General features: G+C 28.4%; 1 protein-coding gene across 1 annotated transcript; it reads left to right on the forward strand.

Moving 5' to 3' along the window:
- The first annotated feature begins 1,859 nt into the window (after positions 1 to 1,859).
- On the forward strand, positions 1,860 to 23,668 carry mRpS10 (mitochondrial ribosomal protein S10). The gene is made up of 5 exons (XM_075370454.1): positions 1,860 to 2,017; positions 6,017 to 6,187; positions 9,679 to 9,809; positions 13,082 to 13,283; positions 23,489 to 23,668. The coding sequence occupies exons 1-5, from the start codon at positions 1,991 to 1,993 to the stop codon at positions 23,564 to 23,566; spliced, it is 609 nt and encodes a 202-aa protein (XP_075226569.1). The 5' UTR covers positions 1,860 to 1,990; the 3' UTR covers positions 23,567 to 23,668.
- The last annotated feature ends 81 nt before the right edge of the window (positions 23,669 to 23,749 follow it).

Raw genomic sequence — 23,749 nt, forward strand, 5'->3', positions numbered from 1 at the left:
ACTTAAATCTGTAAATTTTAGTTTTGAATTCATAATTTAAAACATTATGTTTCTCCTAACCAAGTTCAACAAGCATAATCATAAGATCTTGCCAAGGACTGGTTATGCTTTATATTTGGCAGCAGTATATAGATGAAAATATTAGCATTCCACTGCCTGTTCATAAAGAGATAGATTATTCAAACTGTGGGGGATAATGACTTTAGAAAAGAGAAATTATCAAAAGAATTTCTTACGAAAAATCTCTATTTTATCAAGAAAAGGTTATAACAGATATATAAGTACTTGGTGACACACAAATACAGTTATACACTGCTAATGGTAGTGTTAAGTTATCATAAATGTATAAATTTTTTTTTTAAATATGAAGATATTTAAAATTATCTAAAACATTAAAATTTATTCTGAACACTCTGCATGATGTTGATTACAAATACAATAAGCACTTTGGAAAATAAAGTATTAATGATCAGTAACCAGAAAAATGTAAAATTTATTGAAAAATGTTATGTATATTATCTTATTGTTTTTCCTAACATTTATGTTAGAAAATGATGGGGGGATGCATATTCTGTGCAGATAAGTTAAATGTATTCAAAGACCAAATTGATTTATTTATATTAACCTGAATATTTAAGTAAAACTAACAAGGCAATCTGGAGCAATGATTAATATCCATTGTACGTATGTTTACATGATTGGCCATAAAGGGGTGTAATATATTTAGGCTGTTGTATGCATGTATGTTGCACTGTAGCAGCTCAGCTGAACCGGGCCCACCGGGTTGGTCTAGTGGTGAACGCGTCTTCCCAAATCAGCAGATTTGGAAGTCGAGAGTTCTAGCGTTCAAGTCCTAGTAAAGCCAGCTATTTCTACACGGACTTTAATACTAGATTGTGGATACCGGTGTTCTTTGGTGGTTGGGTTTCAATTAACCACACATCTAAGGTATGGTCAAACTGAGAATGTACAAGACTACACTTCATTCACACTCGTACATTTCATCCTCTGAAGAATTATCTAAACGGTAGTTACCGTAGGCTAAACAGTAAAAAGAAAGAAAAGCTCAGCTGAATCGATTTAGACGTATGACCCCGCGTTGGAATACTTACGATAGCTGGAGCGTCATAGGATGCATAAATATGTATAAATAAATATATATATATATGTTTAAGACGTCTGAAAAAAAATATACTATATAGAAAATTATCACCCGCACGCTCTTTAATTATCCTGTATTAAAGAACAATTTTTTTGGCAGTTTTGTTTTTTAATATTTATCTCTTGCTTTTATCATTAATTCTTTTAAACACATTGCATTTTCAAGGACTAATAATGAACGTAATTTGAAATCACCATCAAACGCGATGTCCTCCTCGCAAATGGGTTTTAGAAGTCAGCTGATTTTATAATTTACATTTAAATTAAAAATGTAAAAATAAATGTTATCAAACAGTTATGAATTGTTGTTAAATTTAAATTATTTTTTAATTAGAATATAATATATATCATTCATGAAATCATGGGTCTTCATTGAAACTATGATATATTCTGTACATAGATATGTTTTAAGAATAAGTACCTTTGTTCAGCATTAAAACAGTTACGATTATGGTTAATTTTTTTTAAAAATCGTGACGTTGCTGAATTTTATAAGATGTTAGATTTTAAAATATATTCCTATATAGATGGATGTTAAAGTATAGCCCTAATCGTTGTTAAATTGAAAAAAGATATCCTCCAATCTTGCATATTTTCTTATTAATAATTTTATTAGTGTTTAGTTATTAATACTTAATGTTTAGCTTCAATTTAATATAGTCACACTAATTTATTCAGTATTAATAATTGTAGTTGTCTTATTTTTTTCTAAGGTTAGTTTTTGTTTGTTAACCTCTGACGAGAGTTTGTTAACTTTCTGTAATTAATGTCAGGTCGACTTTTTTTGTTGTAGTTCTACTTTTACTGTGATTACTGCTTTAGTATTAAAATGCTCTCGGTGTTCCAGCATTTTAAAGTTAGTTTTGGTAACATTTTTTTTATAACAGTTTATTCAAATATCGTTTTAATTTTGTATTAATTATGAATTTCAGTTTGTAGGTTATATTATTGTAAGTTAAAATCATTGATTTTTTTTGTTGTATTTATTTCAGTTTATTCAAATATTCTTTTAATTTTGCATTTGTTATGAATTTCTGTTTGTAGGTCGTATTATTCTAAGTTAAAGTCATTGAAATAACATTTCTATTGAATTCTTACCCCAATTATGTATATTGGTAAGTGATAAAAACAAAAACTGTTTTTGGCAGATGTATCTATCTACTGATTGATGACTGTAATCTAAATGCAAAGTAAAACAGATTTTCAGTTTAATGACTCACTGTTATGAAGTATTTTCTTTACTGATTGCTTGATAACATACAGAGTAAGTGATAATATTCAAAGTGAGTCAGAGTTGAGTCAATATGGAAACTCAACAACTTTAAAACTTTTCCAGATAGAATAATGTAACTTTCAGGATAAGTTATCAGTCAACTACTTTACCTTTTGACAAGAAATAGAATTGATGAAAATTTGTATACATGTTCTTCTTATTGTGTAAGAAAGGATTTTTTGAAATCCCAAGTTTAAAGTGTTAAAATGGAGTAACAATAAAATTTACTATTTTTTTTTTTTTTTTTAATTTCTTTGTCACAGATGAAGATATGAACTGGATTTTTTGGTATGTTTAATCTTCATGTGAATATCTAACGATAAATTTCTAGATTTCTTGAAATTCTGAGTTTAATGGGTTAAATTAGATTTTTGAGGCCACATTTTTTTAAAATGACAATAATGTAAATCGCCATAATTGTCAATACTGGACTGGTATTAATCCACACTGGTATTGTGAGGTACATACACAGTATCAAGTCCAAGTAAATATATGGACAGATATTGTTGGTGAACGATTGATAGAACCTACATTTATTAATGGAAATTTAAACACAGGAAAATGTGAGGGTTTGCTTCTTGACCTTATCATCCAAACATTCAAAACATCATTGGTCCCAACTTCCAGAACACTTAGTTTCAACAAAATGGTGCCTCACCATTCGATCTTCAAGTACGTGAAATGCATTTTAAAAAATTAATTTTTTCCTGGAAGATGGATTGGTTGAAGAGGTCAAATAAACTGGCCAGTGAGATCACCTGACTTGTCACCATCAGATTACTTTATTTGGAGCCACTTAAAAATATTGTTTGTCATAATAAGCTCCAAGATAAGGACGATTTACAGAATCATTGAAGTGATTTACATCACAAGGAAATCATTGATTAATGCAGTATCATCCTTTTACAACTGACTGGCACATTGACAAGCAACAGAAGGAGGACATTTTGAACATTTATTAAAATGAAGTGTAAGTAACTAAGCATACATTATGTTTAACAAATAATCTTTTTTTAAATATATTTATTCAATAATATCCATTCAATCAAATTTTTATAAATTTATCTGCAATAACAGTTCCTTAAATTATAAATGTAATTTTTTTCAGTGTAGTTGTAATGTAATTCAAACTTTATCCTGCGCTATTTTGGATACAGACGTCATACAAACTATTTATTTATACCATTTCTGTCTTAAAGAGACTTAAAATGACTTAGGGTGTTACCATTTTAAATATTTGAGTTTCACCCCCTGGGCCACAACCCAAGAAGGGGTAAAATTATATTTCTCGTCAAAAGATAAAATAGTTGACTGATATCTTATCCTGACAGTTACAGTATTCTACCCGGAACAGTTTTAAAATTGTTGGGGGTTTCCATACTTTTGACTCGCTCTGTATATTTCTGCCGGAGGGGTTTGGGCCCAGATCCCTGCGCCCAAATGTACTATATTTCTAATATACTTTGTTTTATTTCCATAATGTATTTATGAAAGTTGTTAAATGTTATATTAACGTTGGTATTCCTTGAAAGGTTTAATTGTAATTAAATTACTAACTCTTTAAAGAAAATAAATGAAAAACTAGTTGTGCTTAAGGTTGGAAAGTGGTGGACCTACTTTTCAAAGTTTTTAATTTTTATTTCTCTCTGTTGAAATTTTTGCTATTATATAAGTTATTATTATGTAATTTTTATGTTTAATATTTTTATTATAATATAATATTAATTGTATGTTTAATATTTTTATAGTATAATATTGATACTATATATTTCATTTTAGATATTATCTAGAATTTGTAATATAAAAAAAAATTCATCTTTTTGACTTAGCTTGCTACAAAAAAATTGTAGCAAAAAATAGAAAAAAATTCACAAGATGAATTTTTTTCTATTTTTTGTTGTTTTTCAAACAACATAGAGTTACTACAGATTCTACTTTTTTATCCTATCAGTTTTTTTTTGTAAATTCCTTAAACAAGTAAATATTAAAAAGTTATTATTTATCAGAAATAGTGAATGTTCCTGTAAGTACGAGGTGCGACAATAAAGTAATGAGACTGATTTTTCTTTGCAAGATGTGGCAACCCTGCAACTTGCATAGGCACACCATCTTTGACCTTGGTCTATAAGCTACTTCTAGTCCAAGCGGCACATTGATGCAACTGCTCAGTCGTGAGTTGTGCTGTAATAAGTGAACACGTGTTTGTATCTCTCGTCACAGAAATGAAACCGCAAAATATTGCGCAGCAGTATGCCATTTCTTTTTGAGTTAAATTGGGTGAAAACGCGACGACAACTTATGGTAAGCTTCAGAAGGCGTTTGGAGAGGAGGTTATGTCAAGAGCTCAGGTTTTTCGGTGGCATAAAATTTTTAGTGAAGGCAGAACGAATGTTGAAGATGAAGACCGCAGTGGACGACCATCAACCTCACGGAGAGATGTCAACTTGACCAGGGTGCGTGAAATCGTACGATCTGATCGAAGATTATCCGTGAAAATGATTGCAGAAGAACTCAACATCAATCAAGAAATGGTTCGTCTAATATTAACTGAAGATCTTGGTATGAGAAAGATTTGTGCAAAAATGGTTCCAAAAATCTCACACAACAACAGCAGCGATAAACACGGAAAAATGTGGCAGCCGATCTGTTAGAGCAAATGGAAATCAATCCAGATTTGTTGAGCCGTGTTATCACGGTGATGAAGGTTGGATTTTTCAATACGATCCAGAGACAAAATGCCAAAGTTTGCAATGGTGCTCAAAGGGATCACCCAGACCAAAAAAATCTCGCATGTCAAAGTCAAAAGTGAAATGCATGCTTGTGTGCTTCTTCGATTCCAAGGGAATTGTTCTTAAAGAGTGGGTGCTTCCTGGACAAACACTTAACCAATATTTCTACAAAGAAATTTTAGAAAGACTTCGTAAACGAGTTCTTCGTGTCTGTGCCAACATTGCTGATAATTGGATTCTGCATCACGATAATGCGCCATCCCATACTGTCCTGTCAGTACAGCGATTTTTAACCTCAAAACAAATTTCAGTACTACCACAGCCACCTTATTCACCAGATATCCCTCTTTTTTCTATTTCCAAGAGTCAAAATGGCGGTCAAGGGACACCATTTTCAAACAACACAAGATATCCAAAAAGCTGTGACGAGGGTCTTGGAGGATATTACAGAAGATGAGTTCCAGAAATGTTACCATCAATGGCAGAAGCGCTGTAATAAGTGTGTGCAATCAGAGGGGAACTACTTTGAAGGAGACAACACTAAACATGATTAAAACGGTAAGCAACATTTTTTTCACATCAGTCTCATTACTTTATTGTCGCACCTCGTAGTTAATGCATTGCTAAGATTTAAATTGACTTTGAAATTAGTTTATAAATAAATTTAGCAAAAAAATTTGATTATTCTTACATGTTGGAGGCGCAAATTTGAGTCAATATATGCTGTTTATGTTGATTTACTTAGTTTTTTTATGTAGTTCATAGATGAAAAATATTATTCTGAAATATAGAAACAAAAAATTAGTTTTACATGAATCAATGTATAAACTGTTAGCATTGCTGTTTATTGCAGAAACCATTAAAACATTTTGGAAGATTATTATATACTCACAATTTAGAAAGTAACGTGATACTTAATTGTGCTATTAGAGAACAGTGTCAGTTGAGATGTCCATCTTCATTTTTCCATGTTTTCACCTCTAGATTACAGCAACCAGCCACTGCTGCAGATCCTTCATCTCAGGTAAGAGTATTTGTCTAAAAGTGTATCTATACATGTAGATGCATGTAAAATAAATTGTTTGTAGAGTAGAGAATCATTCAAATATAAACCGGAATTTGTTTTTATTTGAATATAGTTTTATTGATATTAGAAAAAATTCCAAATAAATTACTTTATTTTTGTATATAGTTTTCTTCAACAGAAATTCATTTTCTCCACCAGACCTGGTGGCTTCCTGATCTCCTCATCAAAAAATTGATGTGGACACCATATGACATTGTTGTATGTCTATTAAATTAGTTATACACATTTTTGCTGCACTTTATTTAAACTTATAACATTTGAAAGTGAGATATGATCCTCCATTCTTTAATAAAAGTGGATAGTTTTTATTAAAATCAAATCTTTATACAATTATTAATTCAACAATCTTACCTGAAATATTAGGTTAGAGTAAAGGTCCCTTGATTACCCTTTAAATAAATTGTTTATCAAATAATCCAATAATTAAAACTGATTATTCTACACCATAAGGTCAAAATTAAAATTTGTAACTAGTTACAGGAGTTCTCTAAATGGAATACTTTAATTATTATTAACTTTTATTTATACGACATGCCAGGAATCTTGTGCATATTACGCACGTGAAAAAAAGTTTTCAACAATCACTTTAAATTGAATGCAATTCAAAAAAATAAAAAGTTTTATTTCTGTCAAATAATTAAATAAATTGATTTTTTTAAAATAAATGTACAATTTTTATAAGAATTTGCTAAGAAAATCCAAAAATAATATGATTCTAAATTATAATTTTCAATTGATATTGAATAATCAGATGTTTCACCAAATACATTACATGTAAACTTATGTAATGTTTATTAAATTACATTTACACAAGTACATAAAATTTTATTCCACCAATAATATTTTTTTTTAATTATTATAATTGAATTATTATTTATTGTAATTTTTTTTTACAGTTACATGTTAATAATAATTATTAAATCAACATATTTAAATGAAAAAAATTAAAAAAAATAAATTAAAAAAAAAGTTAAAAACACAAAAGGAGATGAAGTCTGATTCGAACCGATGTGTCTTCCCTTTAAGATCCAAATATTTCATTAATTAAAATTTTAATTAATATACAGTAGGTATTGAAAAGGTGTCCAATGAATTTTAGTGAGTTCTCATCAGTCTGAGCTGCTGTATGTGGCCATGCATTTTGTAGAGAAGGAGGACTTTGTGAAGTGGTTAATGGCATTGATTGTTGCAATAAGCAGCCCCGATGTTATCCAACAACTGGAAGTAGTATACTAAATTTACCGTCCTTCATTTGTGCAGGAAATCAATCAGCAGCATAACTTTTGAATCCCAACACAGTTTGCCAGAGCTTTTTCAGTTTATAAGTGTTTCTTGTCCTTGATTAGTGCCCTCACCCCACTTTTTTACCTCTCCATTTTGGTTCTCTTGCTTTCCAGGGTGTAGTAGTAGACCTATATTACATTGCAGGCCACAATATAGTTGAAAAATGCTTCTTCCTCAAATTGATTCAGAATCCATTGACAGATGTCTTTCCGGATATTTCTCTCTGTCTCAGTGAGAAGATGTGGAACCTCCTGTCAACACTTTGTTGTATTCAAGAGTGTCTGACAATATTGTATCACACTCCCAATATTTATGCCCACTTCTGATGCAATCTCAGTGATAGTTATGCAACAGTCACCTTCCACAAGATCACAAACAGCCTGAATGTTGTCATCATTGATAATGGATAATTGCGACTTTCGTTCTCCACTGCATGATGGCCACTTCAAAATTTTTGGCCCAATCAAACACTTTAGTTATTGAACAAGGTAGCATCTCTGAACTGTGCCTGGAGTGAGGTCAAAATTTCAGAGGATTTGACACCTTCATTGGCAACATATCAGATTATAATTTATTGTGCAACAGACTATGATACCTTCTGCTCAGACATTCTGCTACTGATGTGGGAACATGACCTACAGGCATGGCTGGCCAATTGCTCCCATCCACAAATATCCAACTAACTACCCGCAGCATCCCAGCCCATACAGCAAAATTACGGTTTATATTTGAATGACCCCTCATGCTTTATAAGTGGATTTGTTAGACGTATGTGTTAAGAAAACTAACTGTAAATATCATGTAATAGATAATCATTTTATGACTATCATACTGTTACTCAATTTTTTTTTGCATTTTTTTGTATAGCTCCACTTGAAACAGTTGTAATTATTATTGTAAAGAGTTATTTCATGTCAAGTCATCCCAAAAAAAATCAAAATGTAGCCCACAATCTCTGAACTTGACAAAACTCAGAATATTTGCTATTACTAATATCCCAAGAATAACTAAATTTTTTTTACCTGTGACATATAATTTTTCTCTATGAATTTTGCAATTTTAAGATTTTGAGACCGTTTGGTAACTCAAGAGTGTTGAGGGAAAATCTTTGTGATTACAAAATAATCTTTACTTAATTACTATTGCAGATTTTTTTTCTTGAAAATTTAGTTCTGTATCCAGTATGCAGATTTAAAAAATAGACCTATAACACATAAAAAACATACAACATACTTTCATAATTTGAAGTTTTGTAATACATGCTTTTAGAAAAGGTTTAATATTAATAACTCAAGTATCCAACCTACTGGGAACTTCATTTTTCGAAATTGTTTAAAAACTATAAGCTTCTTATATAAATAAGCATAACAATGGCTTTCAAAGATTCCTTAAAGCTGTGAGAAAAATAGTGAGTGTTTTTTAGTTATCATTTCTGTATTCTTTTTTTTATAACATACTGCCTCTTGAATTATTTAACTTTTTCTAAAAAGCATGTATTTTTCACAAAAATTTCAATTAAGCAAAAAATTGCTTTGTTTTTTAAATTTTTAAGATTTGGATCCTTGGTACACATCAAACAGCCTCAAAATCTGAATATTGAAAAATTCATAGAAAAAAGCATAAGTTATAGAGCAAAGATTTAGAAAAATTCTTAGGATATTAATAACATTAATAAAGATTTTGGGTTACATGACCTTGGGAATTTGACATGGAATGACCCTAAATTATTATTCCATGTTGAATTACCTACATCCATAATATTGATTCTTCAGTCAGTATTCTCTTTATATATCTCTTACCTTATGATATTCTCTAGAAAGGAGAATTGCATTGCTTTAAACAAAATTAATATTACATAAACAACAAAATGAATCCAAAATTGATGTCAAGTAGAAGTTACAGCTGATATTACCACTGGTACATTATTGTAAATCAAATTTAGTTTGGTTATCAGTTGAGATAGAATAACTTTGATTCAAGTTATACTAAAATTAAAACAATTCAGTTGTAATGGATTGCTTTATATTTTCATAATTAAATTCAGTAGTGGCTGATAGCCAAGATGTAATGTGGAACTAGAAATCTAAATTTCAACAAATTTTAAGTTTTACTGTAACTATATTGTTGTTATTTTTTTGTTTCAGAATGAAGAACTTGATGAATTATATAGACTTATAGAAGTAGAAGTAAGGGGAAATGATAAAGCTGTTCTTAAGAGTTATACACAGTTTGCAACTACTGCCGCTGACCATTTAGGAATTAAAATTGGAAAGTGGTTAGTGTTAATAATTTACAGTTTCAGTAAGGTGGGAGGATCATTACAGAAATGATTTTCCTCTTAGTATTTATTTACCAGATTCCATCAAAAACTACTCAGAGTTTTTTTTTTTAACATAAATATCATTTTTTAATAACTTTTAATAATTTTTGTTTTTTATTCTCTTTGTAAAACAAGTAATATTACCCACTATTACTCTGTAAGTTTGTATACATAATAATTGTAAATTTGTTATATCTCAAACCCTAAGCTATGTGTAATGAACAATTTATGTAATTTGCATAAATGGTTGCTTTTTGTTAATATTTACTTAGAGAAGTAAAGTTCTTAAAATTGTTGGTAATTATAATTCCACTTCTTTATTAATTGCAGTTTAAAGGCAATAATAATAAAGATGATAATTGTTCATTTTTGAAGACTGATACTGTTAAAAAATTACCAATGCATCTAGATGAAAATAATAAAAAAATTCTTACTTGTTTGTGAAAAACATTTGTTATTAAAACACTAATATTTGATAATAGAACATTTTATCTCATTTTGCAACCCCTCTTTGGTTCGTTTATCCCTTTATACTTCATCATTTCCTACCTGATATTTGTGTTTTACTTTTAGTTAAACATCCTTTATGGTAAGGGTGAGAAATTTGTAGGGGTATATACCTGGATATTTGTGTGATTTGATGGGGCCTGTTTGAATCAATAACCGACTTGGTTAGATACTAATTCTGTTTCTTAATTATGCTGGTTCATAATTCAAATAAATAATAGTCATTGTTCTGTCATGATAAATATAATTTAATATAATCTTTAAATTTTACAATATAAAATGATTACACTGTTGAATATGCTATGAGTTGATGATATTCATGGTGATAGTATGATGTGTAGATGAGAACTGGACAGTACAATAAATTAGATACATTGTTACTTTTAAATATTAGCTGGTAACATAGGCCAGCTGAATATAAACAAATTTACTCTTACAAATGAATAAGGAGACATTTTATGTATTTATTTACTTTTACAAATGAATAAGAAGAAAAAGAGACATGAGTTTTAACAGGATCAACTCTGTCTGTGAACCATCTAATTGAGGATTTTGCCAAAGCCAACCTAAATAAAGGGATCTAAAGTACCAATCTGGGGCTGAGATTCTTAATCTTTTCTAATAATTCAAGTACTGTTTTGACATCAATTGTTAGATCAATGTTATACTGTTACAGTATAACAAAACTGTTATACTGTATATAGTAATTGCTTAAACAAAATAGCATCACCATAAGCTCTTATACATGGAAGAGTGAAACGAAATCCATAAAATTTTTCTAGATATTGAAGATTTTGCCATTGGCCTGTACATAAGTTGGTAAAAGTTATCATTCATGGCTTAAAAGAGTTGCCAACTGGTTGAAACAGTAATGGCTGAAATAACATATCAGTACAATTGTAATGTAAAGTTTATTATGCTGTTTGCAATTTACAGTAAAGATGAATAGCATTCTATACATTTTTTTGATTTATAAAAAAATAAAATTCATTAAAATGAATTAAGACTGAAATTCAAGTACTATAATATAAATTTGCCTCTGCAGCAAATGGACAAGAAAGTTCTTAGACAATGTTAGTTGTTTGACCAACTCTCTTTGACCAGGTTAGGCATATTTGGTTACTAATGTTCAATGTAGCAGTTAAAGCCATGGTGAAGAAAATTGGCACATAAAAGTGAATTAAATAGTTGTCTCTCTATATACAAGTAGGGGATCAGTACTATATTGTCTGTGATGTGCATTTCAATAAAATATCTATAAGGTGGGTCCCCCACACCAGTTGACTACTGATTGATAGATAGACTTGTTAATGTCTTCAAGGAACTTTTGTTGTAAAAGTTTTTGAAACAAACTTTTATGCTATGAAGAATTCTCTGGAAATGAAACCTGAGTTTTCTGCCACCAACCAGAAAAACAAAAAAAAAAAACTAGCAAGGAATGCCACCATAGTTCCTCTTCAATGAGTGTTACAAATGGTATCCAGCTCTACTTGTATAAGCACTAATAAAGCAATAGTCCTGTATTCTTATTTTGCATTCTGGCATAATGCTGCCCCCTCAGCCTCTTTATAGTTACTTGTGTTTTGAATTTTAGTACACATTTTTTTTATTTGAATTTCCTCTGTTCAAATAATGTGTATGTTTGAAGATTTTCCATGCTGAGCAATCTGAAAATAATTAGTTTTCTTTTTATAAGAGAATTATCAAATTTTAAGGATTTGTAAAGGCACACTTAATAAAGAATGGTATGTCCTTTAAGACTTGTTTATTAGTATAGAGCTATTAATCCTGGTTCAATACTATTATGGATGGAGATGATTTTATTGGTCATAATACATCCGATAATACTTCAGAAATGTTCAACCTAATTTTTATATTCTTTGCTTAAGGGTATTCGTTAGAAAATGGTTTCTAATATTGCTTTTGACTGAAGTCTATAAAATAGTTAGATTACAATTTTAAAAATGTGAAAAGTAATATACAGAATGTGAAAAAGGAGCTTTACAGTTGTGGAAGCATAAAAGGAATTTACTTATAAAGTTGAGAGAATTAATTGTATCTGTTTGGTTTTTTATGAGCAGTTTTGGTACCTCATGCCTTAACTGAAATCAATTTCTTGCGATACTTAATTAAACACATTTTATGACTTGTGTCACACAGAAATCTGAAATTTTCTTCATAACTTTTTCCTAGTGTTCATTCATTGCTCAAATTTTATCCTACTTAATTTTTTTATGGTGTATCATTAGTAATTTAGTGTGTGCACTACCCTTACCTTCCTCTCTTGCTAAACTCCAAAATTGAATTATTGCTATTGTTACAGAAGTATTTATGATATGCTTGATGTAATATTTAGCAACAAATTATTTTCAGTTGAATGTGTGTCTTATCATCATTGATGTGCTCACACTGAAACAAAATAACTTTTTTATAAAAGTTTTGTTTTTATAATTATTGTATAAAATGATTGCGGTGAAGTTCAATGGCTATATGTGTCAATATTATTATTAAAAATAAAAGTAAATTTGATAAATTCTACACAAGATAAAATAACCGTCACTGGTATTGTTATGGTTGTATATTATTTGTTGATTTTTATGTTAAAATGTGGATGATTCTATTGTTAGTGTTATTATTTATTTTTAATGGTTGTTGTCAACAGAGAATTTTTATTTTATAAATTTAATTATTTTATCTAATGTCTGGTTTTTATTTTTTAGTTGGACACCTGAAAAAGCACATCATGAAAGATTTACTGTTTTGAAATCTATACATGTAAACAAAAAAAATATGGTTCAGTATGAATTTCGAACATATTATCGTTTTATGCAGTTTCATAAATTAACTGGATCAACTGCTGATACATATCTAGAGTACATACAGAGGAATTTACCAGAAGGTGTTGCTATGAAAGTTACTAAGGTATTTTGTTTTTAGTGCTATGTTAATCGTGTTTCAACATCTTAATTTTCATTGTTCTAACTTTTTGTTTGGTCATTCCATGCCAACTCATTCAGGGATGTGGTCCCCACCTGTTCAGATTTTGATGAAACTTTTTTTATGGCTTCAATGATTAACTATGACAACCCATATATTTTATATTTTTTGTTAAATTTCCTTTATTTTTTTCAGTCATTTGAATATTATTAATATTCATGTTTTACCCAATTTTGCTACAATAACAAAGTGTAATTACTTCATTTCATTTGATCTTCAAGTGATTATTAATCATTGTAGAATGGTCAAAATTTGAATATTTAATGTAAATTTCATGAGGAATTAAAAAATGAAGTCAAAAATACATTTGAAACATGCAAGTTCACTTTTCACTTAGAGTTATATAAGTTGAAATTTCAACTTAGTTGAAATTGTTTCATAGTTTATACTAAATGTGCCATAATATTTTTCTGCGTAAACCTAGAAAAATGAAACCAGTGGAATTTTAAGTAGCGTAAAATTTACTTTAAGAATATGGTGGTTTTTTGTGTTATCTTATATTTAAACGTAATTATTTAAACAAGTTTTCATGTAATTGAGTGACTTCAAAGTGAGTGAGTATTATTAAAGTGTATTTATTTATATTTGTATTTCTAATTTTAACAGATTTATAAACTTGTATTTAATTGACTTCAATATATCTCAGATGAAATATTGTGATCTTTTTTCACCTCCTTCACAATGTCTGATTGTTGCAGAATTAGCATCCTTTTTATTATCTGGTGGTAATATTCCAATGAAATTGATCTATGATAAAACTGCAATTAACTTTTGCAGGATCAAAAGTAGCATATACTAAATGGAGAGTAGATGAAGTTATAAGAAAAGTCAAAGGAAGTAGGTCTTTTTCATCTCTCAGAAGAAATCTGGAATCAAATCCTTGAATCATTTCCTTGTATTAAAAAAAAGACAACAATTCAGATTATCTGGTTAAAGCAATGAAGATTAAGTTGAAAAAACCATGCTCATATTCACACAGCAAATTCAGTAATAAAAGAAAACAAAACTTGTTAAAAATCAAACTACTTATCTATGGACTTTGCAGAAAACTGTAGATTTGTTTTATAAGACGAAAGTCTTATAGTCTTACCATTGGTCACATTCATCCTACACAGTTCACTCAGTTCTAGCCATGTGGGAATTCTGGGTAATGAATGTGCAGATTTCTGAAAAATTCATCGGGAGGAAGTGGTTCTGTGCCGATTGCCATTAGGAGATACCAGACCTACTCACAAGATACCTGATGTTAGGGAAGAGCGCACCACTATGCGTGCAATACAACTGCTGCTTGACTGTGCATCACATCCTTGTGTAGTACTGCATATGTTAAGCGATCTTATGTCGCAAATTTAAGTTGCTGAGGGACACAGCGCGTCCTAGAAAATGACAAGAATATACTAGACCAAGTATTGTTACTTTTAAGAAGAGTCGATATACTTGATAAGATTTAATGATAATCAACCATAAATTTTATTTTGTTCATATTAAATATTTTATCTTAATGGTTATTTATTATTTTAGTTTTAAAATTTTACTATCTAGTTTTCATCTTTGTTTTAACCTTTTTTTTTATTAATACTTTAATATCCGAGAAAGAGCTTTTGTTACTTTTTGACCTGGGTAATAATAATGTGAAAGTGTTTTTCTCTCGCAAAAAAAAAGAAAAAAATCACATGACTTCCTTGTTTGCCTATTAAATTACATACTTACATTTTTTTTTTAAATGAAAAGTATATAACATTTTATTTCATTAATAATGTCTGATATTTTTTCATATTTTTTTTACTGTTATTATTGAATTATTATTATAATTTTTTTTACAATCTGAGGTTAATGATTGTTATTAATACATCAATATATTTAAATTAAAAAAAAGGAAATGAAGTCTGATTTGAACCAATGTGCCTTCCGCCTTGTAAGATCCAATTATTACATTAATTAAAATTTCATTTGGCTATAACTCTGAAACCAATGATAATAGTACCACTTATGATATGTATTGTTGAAAATCTCTCAATGAGGACTTACTACTGCAGTTAAGAAAAAGTCCAAAATCCAAATCATTTTTGGATTTTGGGATTTTTGGTCCAAAATTACAATCAAAAGGGGAGGTGCTCAACTAGATGTTACAACAATCCTAAATTCAAAATTTCAACATCCTACAGCTAATCATTTTTTTAGTTACGCATGTACGTACAGATGTCATGCCAAAATTAGTCAAAATGGATTCAGAGATGGCCAGAATGGATATTTTTGTTGAAATCTGAAAACCAAAATTTTTCGTGATATTTCCTTTAGTTCATACAAGGAAGTAAAAAAATTCACCCAATCATATTTTATTATAAAAAAATAATAAAATTTGTCAGAAATTTCTCTGTTTCTCATTTATTTACATGAAATATGATTATGATGTTAATATATTTTACTAAGTTCTGAGATAAGTTAACCTACATATGAAATAGATGAATTTTAATGTAAGGAAGATGGCTTAATATAAAAACTCTGTCAGTATAAACCACCCATCTGAAGAATGTTAAAAATCAGATGGGTGGATAAAGTGACAAATGAAGAGGTATTGCGGCAAATAGATGAAGAAAGAATCATTTGGAAAAATATAGTTAAAAGAAGAGACAGACTTATAGGCCACATACTAAGGCATCCTGGAACAGTCGCTTTAATATTGGAAGGACAGGTAGAAGGAAAAAATTGTGTAGGCAGGCCACGTTTGGAATATGTAAAACAAATTGTTAGGGATGTAGGATGTAGAGGGTATATTGAAATGAAATGACTAGCACTAGATAGGGAATCTTGGAGAGCTGCATCAAACCAGTCAAATGACTGAATACAAAAAAAAAGTCAGTATAAAAATGTTAAAAGCCTATTTAGATTTTGCTATCACCATGATGACTTCGAAATTGAAGCGTCATGGAGTTGAAAGTTTCAAAGGATTTGATGAGTCTTCAAAGACCTTTCAACAATCAAATGTCTACCCCACCATCATGTATTTGAATTTTGTGGTCAACATTGTTCAAAAGTAGCATTTCAGTTTATAAAAAATGTTTGGGCTTGAAGACTAAATTGAATTTATGTTTTGCAGCGCATAAAACAGTGCCAGGAACAATATTATATTATTCTTTTGTCCAGTTATCAAAAGCAGAGATCACAGTGAAGCAAATAAATAATGATAAATTCTTTTCATTAAAATACAGCTTTTTAGTACAAAGTCAACTACAGACTTAAAAATTACGTACATATGTAGTTTGTGATACAAGAATAAGTTCTATATAAACTTCTGCTTTCCCATGCAGGATGAATAATTTATAAATTTAAGGATGAAAATGAGCTATAATTTTATATGATCAGTTAATTTGAATTTTTTAATTTATTAAATTTCCTCTTAAGTTCTTAAATAAATCCATTTTTTTTTCAGTCCTCTCAAAATTTGAAATCATTCAGATTATTAAAAAAATTATAAGAATTTAAGTTAGTTAAAATTTATGAATTTTTGTTTTAGAATTTTGTGTTTGCCAATTAATTTTAGTACATTGGATTAAGATTTGAATGTATCGTCGTATTGATTGATTTATAAGATATACTTAAAGTATCCAGAGCAGCTTTGCTCATTTAGAACCTGTTAGCAGCTGTGTTCCTGGCACATGTCATGAGTGTATCTGTAGTTTATTATAAACATAGAATAAATGTGTAGTTAATAATTAGAAATCAACGCAGAATGGAATAATATCAAGGAACCATTTCCACTAAATAATAACTGGTTCTTCTTGGCCTCAGAACTACTAACTTCCTTGCATGGGAATGCTAGTGCTGATCATCTGCTCAATACTGACTTACCTACAATATAAGTAATACTTTTCTTTTGTAATATTTTTTTTTGTCTTCAGTCATTTGACTGGTTTGATGCAGCTTTCCAAGATTCCCTATCTAGTGTTAGTCGTTTCATTTCAGTATACTTCCTCCTTTCTTTCTGTTTTTCTTTTGTTATGTGTTACTGAAATTTTTTAATGAGGTCAAGCTGCATATATATTGAATGATATAAAATTAACGAGTTAAATTATCTCAATTAAAATAATTTATCTTTAATAAATCCCAGCTTTCACATACATGTACCAATGTGATTCAATTCCTTTGTTTAATGTAAAATGTAACATATTAATTTATTGCATGTTATTATAATAAATAATAATATTTTTTTTTAAATCTTAGTAACTTGAGAAATTATTAAAAAAAAACAAACAAGGTGTAATAGTCTGTGTGTTCCTGCAAGTACAAGATCTTATTTATATTGAAAGCAATCTCGGCCAGTAAAATTATAAAGAAGATTTGTTTCAGCTTTTGTCCTCTAAAATCTTTAAAAAATATATGATGTGGACACAACATGACTTCCTTCTGCACCTGCTAAATTACATATACACTTTTTTTGTAAATGAAAAGTACATAAAATTTTATTTCACTAATAACTTCTATTTTTTTCATATATATTTTTTTTTATTGTTATTCAATTATTAAGTTATTTATTTTTTTTAATAAATATTTAAATTTATTATTAACAAATCAATATATTTAAATTAAAAAAAAAAAAGTTAAAAAAGAAGGAAATGAAGTCGGATTTTAACCGATGTGCCTTCCCTTTGTAAGATCCAAATATTTCATTAATTAAAATTTTATTTGGCTATAACTGTAGAACCAATGAAAATAAGTATCACTTATGATATACGATTGAAAAGCTCTCATTGAGGACTTATTGCTGCAGTTAAGAAAAAGTCCAAAATCCAATTTCTTTTTGATTTTGGGCTTTTCTTTGGACATTTTTGTCCAAGTCAATTGCAATCAAAAGAGGAGGTGCACAACTAGATGTTACAACAGTCCTAAATCCAAAATTTCAACATCCTACAGCTAATCATTTTTGAGTTGTGCGAGATACAAATGTACATAAGTATAGATGTCACACCGAAACTAATCAAAATGAATATTTCCATTGAAATCTGAAAACCGAAATTTTTTGCAAAAACAACACTTCCTTTACTTCATACAAGGAAGTAAAAATTTATCTAACAGCATGTAAATCATAACTAACTGTCCCCACAAATAAGAAAGGAGATCCCATTTGAAATTTAATAGGATACATTTTGTAAAAGTTAAATTCAATTCAGTTAGCTATTTTCATTGCTTGGAATTTTCTGATAAAATGCACATTCTGGCCATTAAAAAAATTATTTTGCCTTAATTATGTAGAAAGCAAAGATAATATCAAAATAAAATATTTCTTAACAACTATTTATAGATATAGTTTTATTACATGTAGCAACTACATAATTATAGTTATATAGATAGGTATTTATCAATATGGAAAATGAAATCTTCACCTGGCAATGAAAATTGTGTTACTATAAAAACTAATACAAATAAACTTTGAATAAATTACTAATCTCAAGAACAGTTCATCTGATTTTTACAAGTAGAATACCTAAATAGAATTTAGCCGTTTTTCTAAATTCATTCTTAGGGAACTCTTCAGCCAGTCCTTGTAGATCATAATTTAGTCAGTAAATCAAAATAATACTTCAAAAAAATTATCCCTGTGATATACTCTCTGCTGATTCATTATTCTTACCTAAAAATAATTTATTTGAAAGGATTTATCTCTACACTGTAAAATTTTATTAGAAACATTAGGAAGAGAATCATTCAGATCAATCCTGCAATTTAGTTTTAAGTGATCATTATTACAAACATTGGACACAAAATTGTATAGTAATGCCTGTTTGTAAATGTAATTTATAAGGCAAACTTCATGATTTTAGATGTAAATTTACATGAAGAATTAAAAAAATTGGTCCCAGTGTCTTTGTTATTCTCAAATAACCAAAAAATGTAACTACAATTTGTGGAAAAAAGATTATAGAAATTGCAGAACAAATAAAAGTTTTACTTCAGTTAAAGTTTTTACTGTTGTTATTGCAATGATCTTTTTCTCCTGATGAGCTTTGAAAAATATTATAAAGGGAAAAAGTATAAATAACCAATCAACTAATTAAGCTTATAAATTAAGCTTATAAACAAAATAAATCTTAAATGGTAATATAAACAAATTGCATTTAATGGTAATCTTAAATGGTAACAACAGTTTAACATACAAAATTATTTTAAACTAAATGGTAATAACATTTTAACATAAAACAGTATTTTAAGTGTGTATAAATATAAATATACATTGCACAAAAAATACAGTCTAGTGTTACTAAAATGTACCCAGTAACTTTGATTATTTATAGTGTTATTTAAAACACTAACTCAAAATAAATTATCAGGCAACAGTAACAAGACTGTATACAAGATCATTTATTTAGTATAATGAATTGTACATGATATAGTATTGTACTGTATTAATGTTATTAATTTTCTAATGGATAAGTATGTTATGATTATATTTTCCAATAGATATATCAACATACTGACGTGAATACATTCTGCAAGCATATTAGAGTCACATTTTCATACCTAGAATTTATTTTAAAAATTTTGCTTGTACTATCTATGGTGGTGAAAGTATGCTCCATACATCCATCAATTATGTGGAGCCCTTCTACCAGGTTTATTGAGCTTGGCCATGCAAGAAAACATGTAACAAAGAGATTCTTATGATGTATAAATAAATAATGCTCTTCGTATAGAACACTGATGATTATACACAGGCACTTCATTCTAGAACTAAAAGCACCAGTTGATATAACTATCCCTTATTGATCAAGTTTAATTTTTTTAATTTTAATTTGGTGCAGTTTCTCAGTTTTAAAAAAAAAAAGCTGGCAGAGCCTTTTCCTTTCGCCTGAAAAAGGAAAGCTTTTCCTTTCGCCTAAGAAATTATTTTATTTCTGTCAATAGTATTTTGTATTATTATGAAATATTAGTATTTAAATAAATATAATATTATATAAATATTAATATTATTTATTTCTGAAGTGATTTTCTTAATACATTTTTTTTTACAAAACTATTTTAAATAGATAATATTATTAGAATAAGTATATATATATTATATATATATATATATATATATATATATATATATATATATAAAATTATATTTAGAAGCATTTATGTACTTATCGTGTTAAAATATTGGTGTTAGTTAATGTAACGTGAATGGAAATGAGAACACCTGGCTCCTATTCATTTTAAAGTGGGTGGTAGCTGGCTGTATTCCAGCTTTGTATTGGTTAAATAATTCTTAATTTTAAATAAAATGAAATCAAAAGTATCTGTACTCATTCAATCTGTTAATTTTTATGAATGAAGTGTAATTTGTGACTTATATAATTTTAATTGACAGATTGTTCTTTCATAACATTTTTAATGTCATTTATTTACTTCTTTACCCATGTAACTTCTAGCTTCTAAAATAGTTTTATTTTTTATAAAGAAGAAAAAACTCAGGAAATGGGGTGGTAGTAGTTTTTATTAAAATTTTTATTGCCTTAGTATAGTTTTACTGTTTTTCAAAGTTTCCGTAGTTCTATATATTTCCAACATTATTTGGAAGCTTCATTACAACGTATTGATATTTAAATATAAGTCAATAACAAAAATTGTATTATTTGATTTGAACTCTTTTTATTAAAAGGAGACTATATAAATGAAACCTTAGTTAAACAGTTTGTAGTTTTATTAAATTGATGCAAAATGAAATGGTTTATTTTTTATGAAAATTATTTTCCTGAAACTAACATTATCAAAGCTTATTGTATATTTAAAAAAAGGATCATTAATTACCAAAAGATAAAAGATCCAAAAGTTCTTATAAATTTACATAAAATCAAGATTTCAATACACTTACTCAATATGAAACGCATTTTAAGTTGTTCCTTAGTTTTTAACCCTAATAGCCAAGAGTATTGGATTTTTTTATTATTTCCAAGTTTTTTTTGCCTATGATGGTCAGTAGTCTCTGATGCTAACTGAAAAGATTTTAATAGAAAAAAATTGTGTTTCATATAAATTTTGATTCCGTTCATCCTAAAATTAAAAAAAATATTTTATTTATTGTGTTGTAATATATCGTCATTTTTAAGCCCTATTTAGCTATGACATTTTTTTAGATAAGCTATGGTGTTTGTTTTCATAATTTTACTGAACAGGCATTTTATAAATTTAAAAAAGTAGCCGACAACAAAGATGTAATATTTTCCTGGTGTTGGTTATTTAATTCTTATTTAGTGGAAAAATAATATATTTATAATAGGTCTTGAAAAAGACCTAAGATTTATTTTTTGAAGTATGATGTGTGAAGTATGATGACTTATGATGTTTTATTGTAAAAAAATCAATATTTTTTAATTTTTTTCTGTTCCCCCATCTCCAAAATCACCTTTCAGGTGATTTGTCTACATTTACTATGATAAATGGAAGAAACTAAAAAAAATTCCACTGCAAAATTGCAACCAATATAAAGCTACCTAATATTTATTTTTTGGGAATAGGGGTGAATTTTATTGTAATATTATTAAAAGTTAAATAAACCTAAAAACCGATAAAAGAATTCAAAAAAATTATATTTTTAAATTTTGATCAGCTCTCCACCCCTAATATTGCTCCCAAACTATTTTTTCTGAGCCACTTACCCTACTAATATGCCTAGGAAGGCAAGAAGAAACTGGTTAAAAAATATGCAATAAATAAAAAGATTGCTTTATTTTGATTTTTGGGGAAGGGGGAATTTTGGGGCAAATTTGTTTTAAATAAGGTAAGCTCATTATATGCATGGGGTTATGTTTGCAAAAGTTTTAGAAAATTTACCCCAATAATTATCTACTCCACCTCCTGGATATATTGGCCTCAAAATTTTACCAACAAATTGCCCCATGTACAGAAGTCATCAAAATGGGTGTATTAATTCAAAAGTTAATTAAACTTCAAATGCCAACACATATATGTAGATTAACCCCCCACTCTTTTGTTTTTTGGGGACCCAGAGTCATGAAATGTCAAGAATGAGTATGAATACCTTCATGCCCCGTTTTTTGACTGATTACCATACTTTCCTTCTTCCACCATAGCTCTAGAGCTATGCTGCCAGAAAAGTAATTAAGCAAAAATAAACCATAAGTAGATGACTTATAACTTCTCTGGTTTTCTCACAAATGGTCCGGAACAAATTTCTTTGTAATAATAAAACAAGTACAGTTGGATATTTGGGTTTATTACTTAAACCAAAATGTTTTTGGTTGGAAAGTACAAGAAAGCTGTGTAAAGCACATATAGTAACTATGTGTATTTAGAAAAATATATTGTAAATTCATGAAAAACCTAGACCAATTACATAATTTAATTAGCTAACTGGGTTGAAAGTTAATTAACCAATAAGTAATTAGATAATTTAATATTCATGTAGCCGTATATTTTTGTTTTTATTTATCTTCTTAAGTATTTTAAATTATTATTTATAAATAAGTATTTAAGCTTTCTATGGGTCTTAATCAAAGCTTCATTAAAAGTGGCAAAATGATAAAGCAATTAGAAATTTTACAAGTTTATAAAAAAAAAAAATATGGGTCTGATGAGAATGTAATTATTCCAGAGAAACTGGTATGTGTTGAATTTCTGTGAATTTAGGTAAAATTTAGATTTTGTGATAGTAAGAACGTAAAAGCATTTTAGTACCCTCCCACACCATACTGAACTGGATGAACTATATTCTGTTTAAACTATACAAAACTGTTAATAGCAAAAACATTTTTAAGTCTACTTGAAATGAAAAAATTTCATTTAAAAACTGTGTTAGTAACATAATTCACTAACATGTCAAAAAATGATGTGTGCACACATCAAGTAAATTCAAAAAAGATGTATGATTATTTATTATTTGATGATTGTGTAAGCACATGTCTTCAGATGGGCACAAGCAAAAGGTTTATTCAATTGTCTTCTTTGGCAAAACTGAATATAATATTTCAATATTTCGCACAAGTAATTTAATATTTGTTTGACTTTACTTTTTTTTTTTTTTTTTTTTTTAATGTTTTTATTTTGTTATTTTGTGTTCTGAAATAATTTTAAAAATGTATTGAAACTTTGATTTTATTATAACAATGACTGCATTTTTGTATTGATTTCAGATTAAGTTGGAGAAATTACCTAGTCATTTGAAACCATCTAGTTTCCTTGAGAACACTGAAGAATCAAAAGCTAATTAGGGTATTGTGTTGTAGTTTTAATTAAAATATAGTTTGCAGATTTTAAATTTACTTTGTACTTTTGTTACATTTCTTGAAAAAAATATAAATCTTAACAGAATAGACTGGTTTTACTTCTGTCTATTAAGTGCTTAACCATTTTGCTCCTTACTATGACAAATACATTTTTTCCCAAGTTTGGCC

This window comes from Lycorma delicatula, chromosome 7, assembly GCF_047948215.1.
Source record: "Lycorma delicatula isolate Av1 chromosome 7, ASM4794821v1, whole genome shotgun sequence".
Lineage (NCBI taxonomy): Eukaryota > Metazoa > Arthropoda > Insecta > Hemiptera > Fulgoridae > Lycorma > Lycorma delicatula.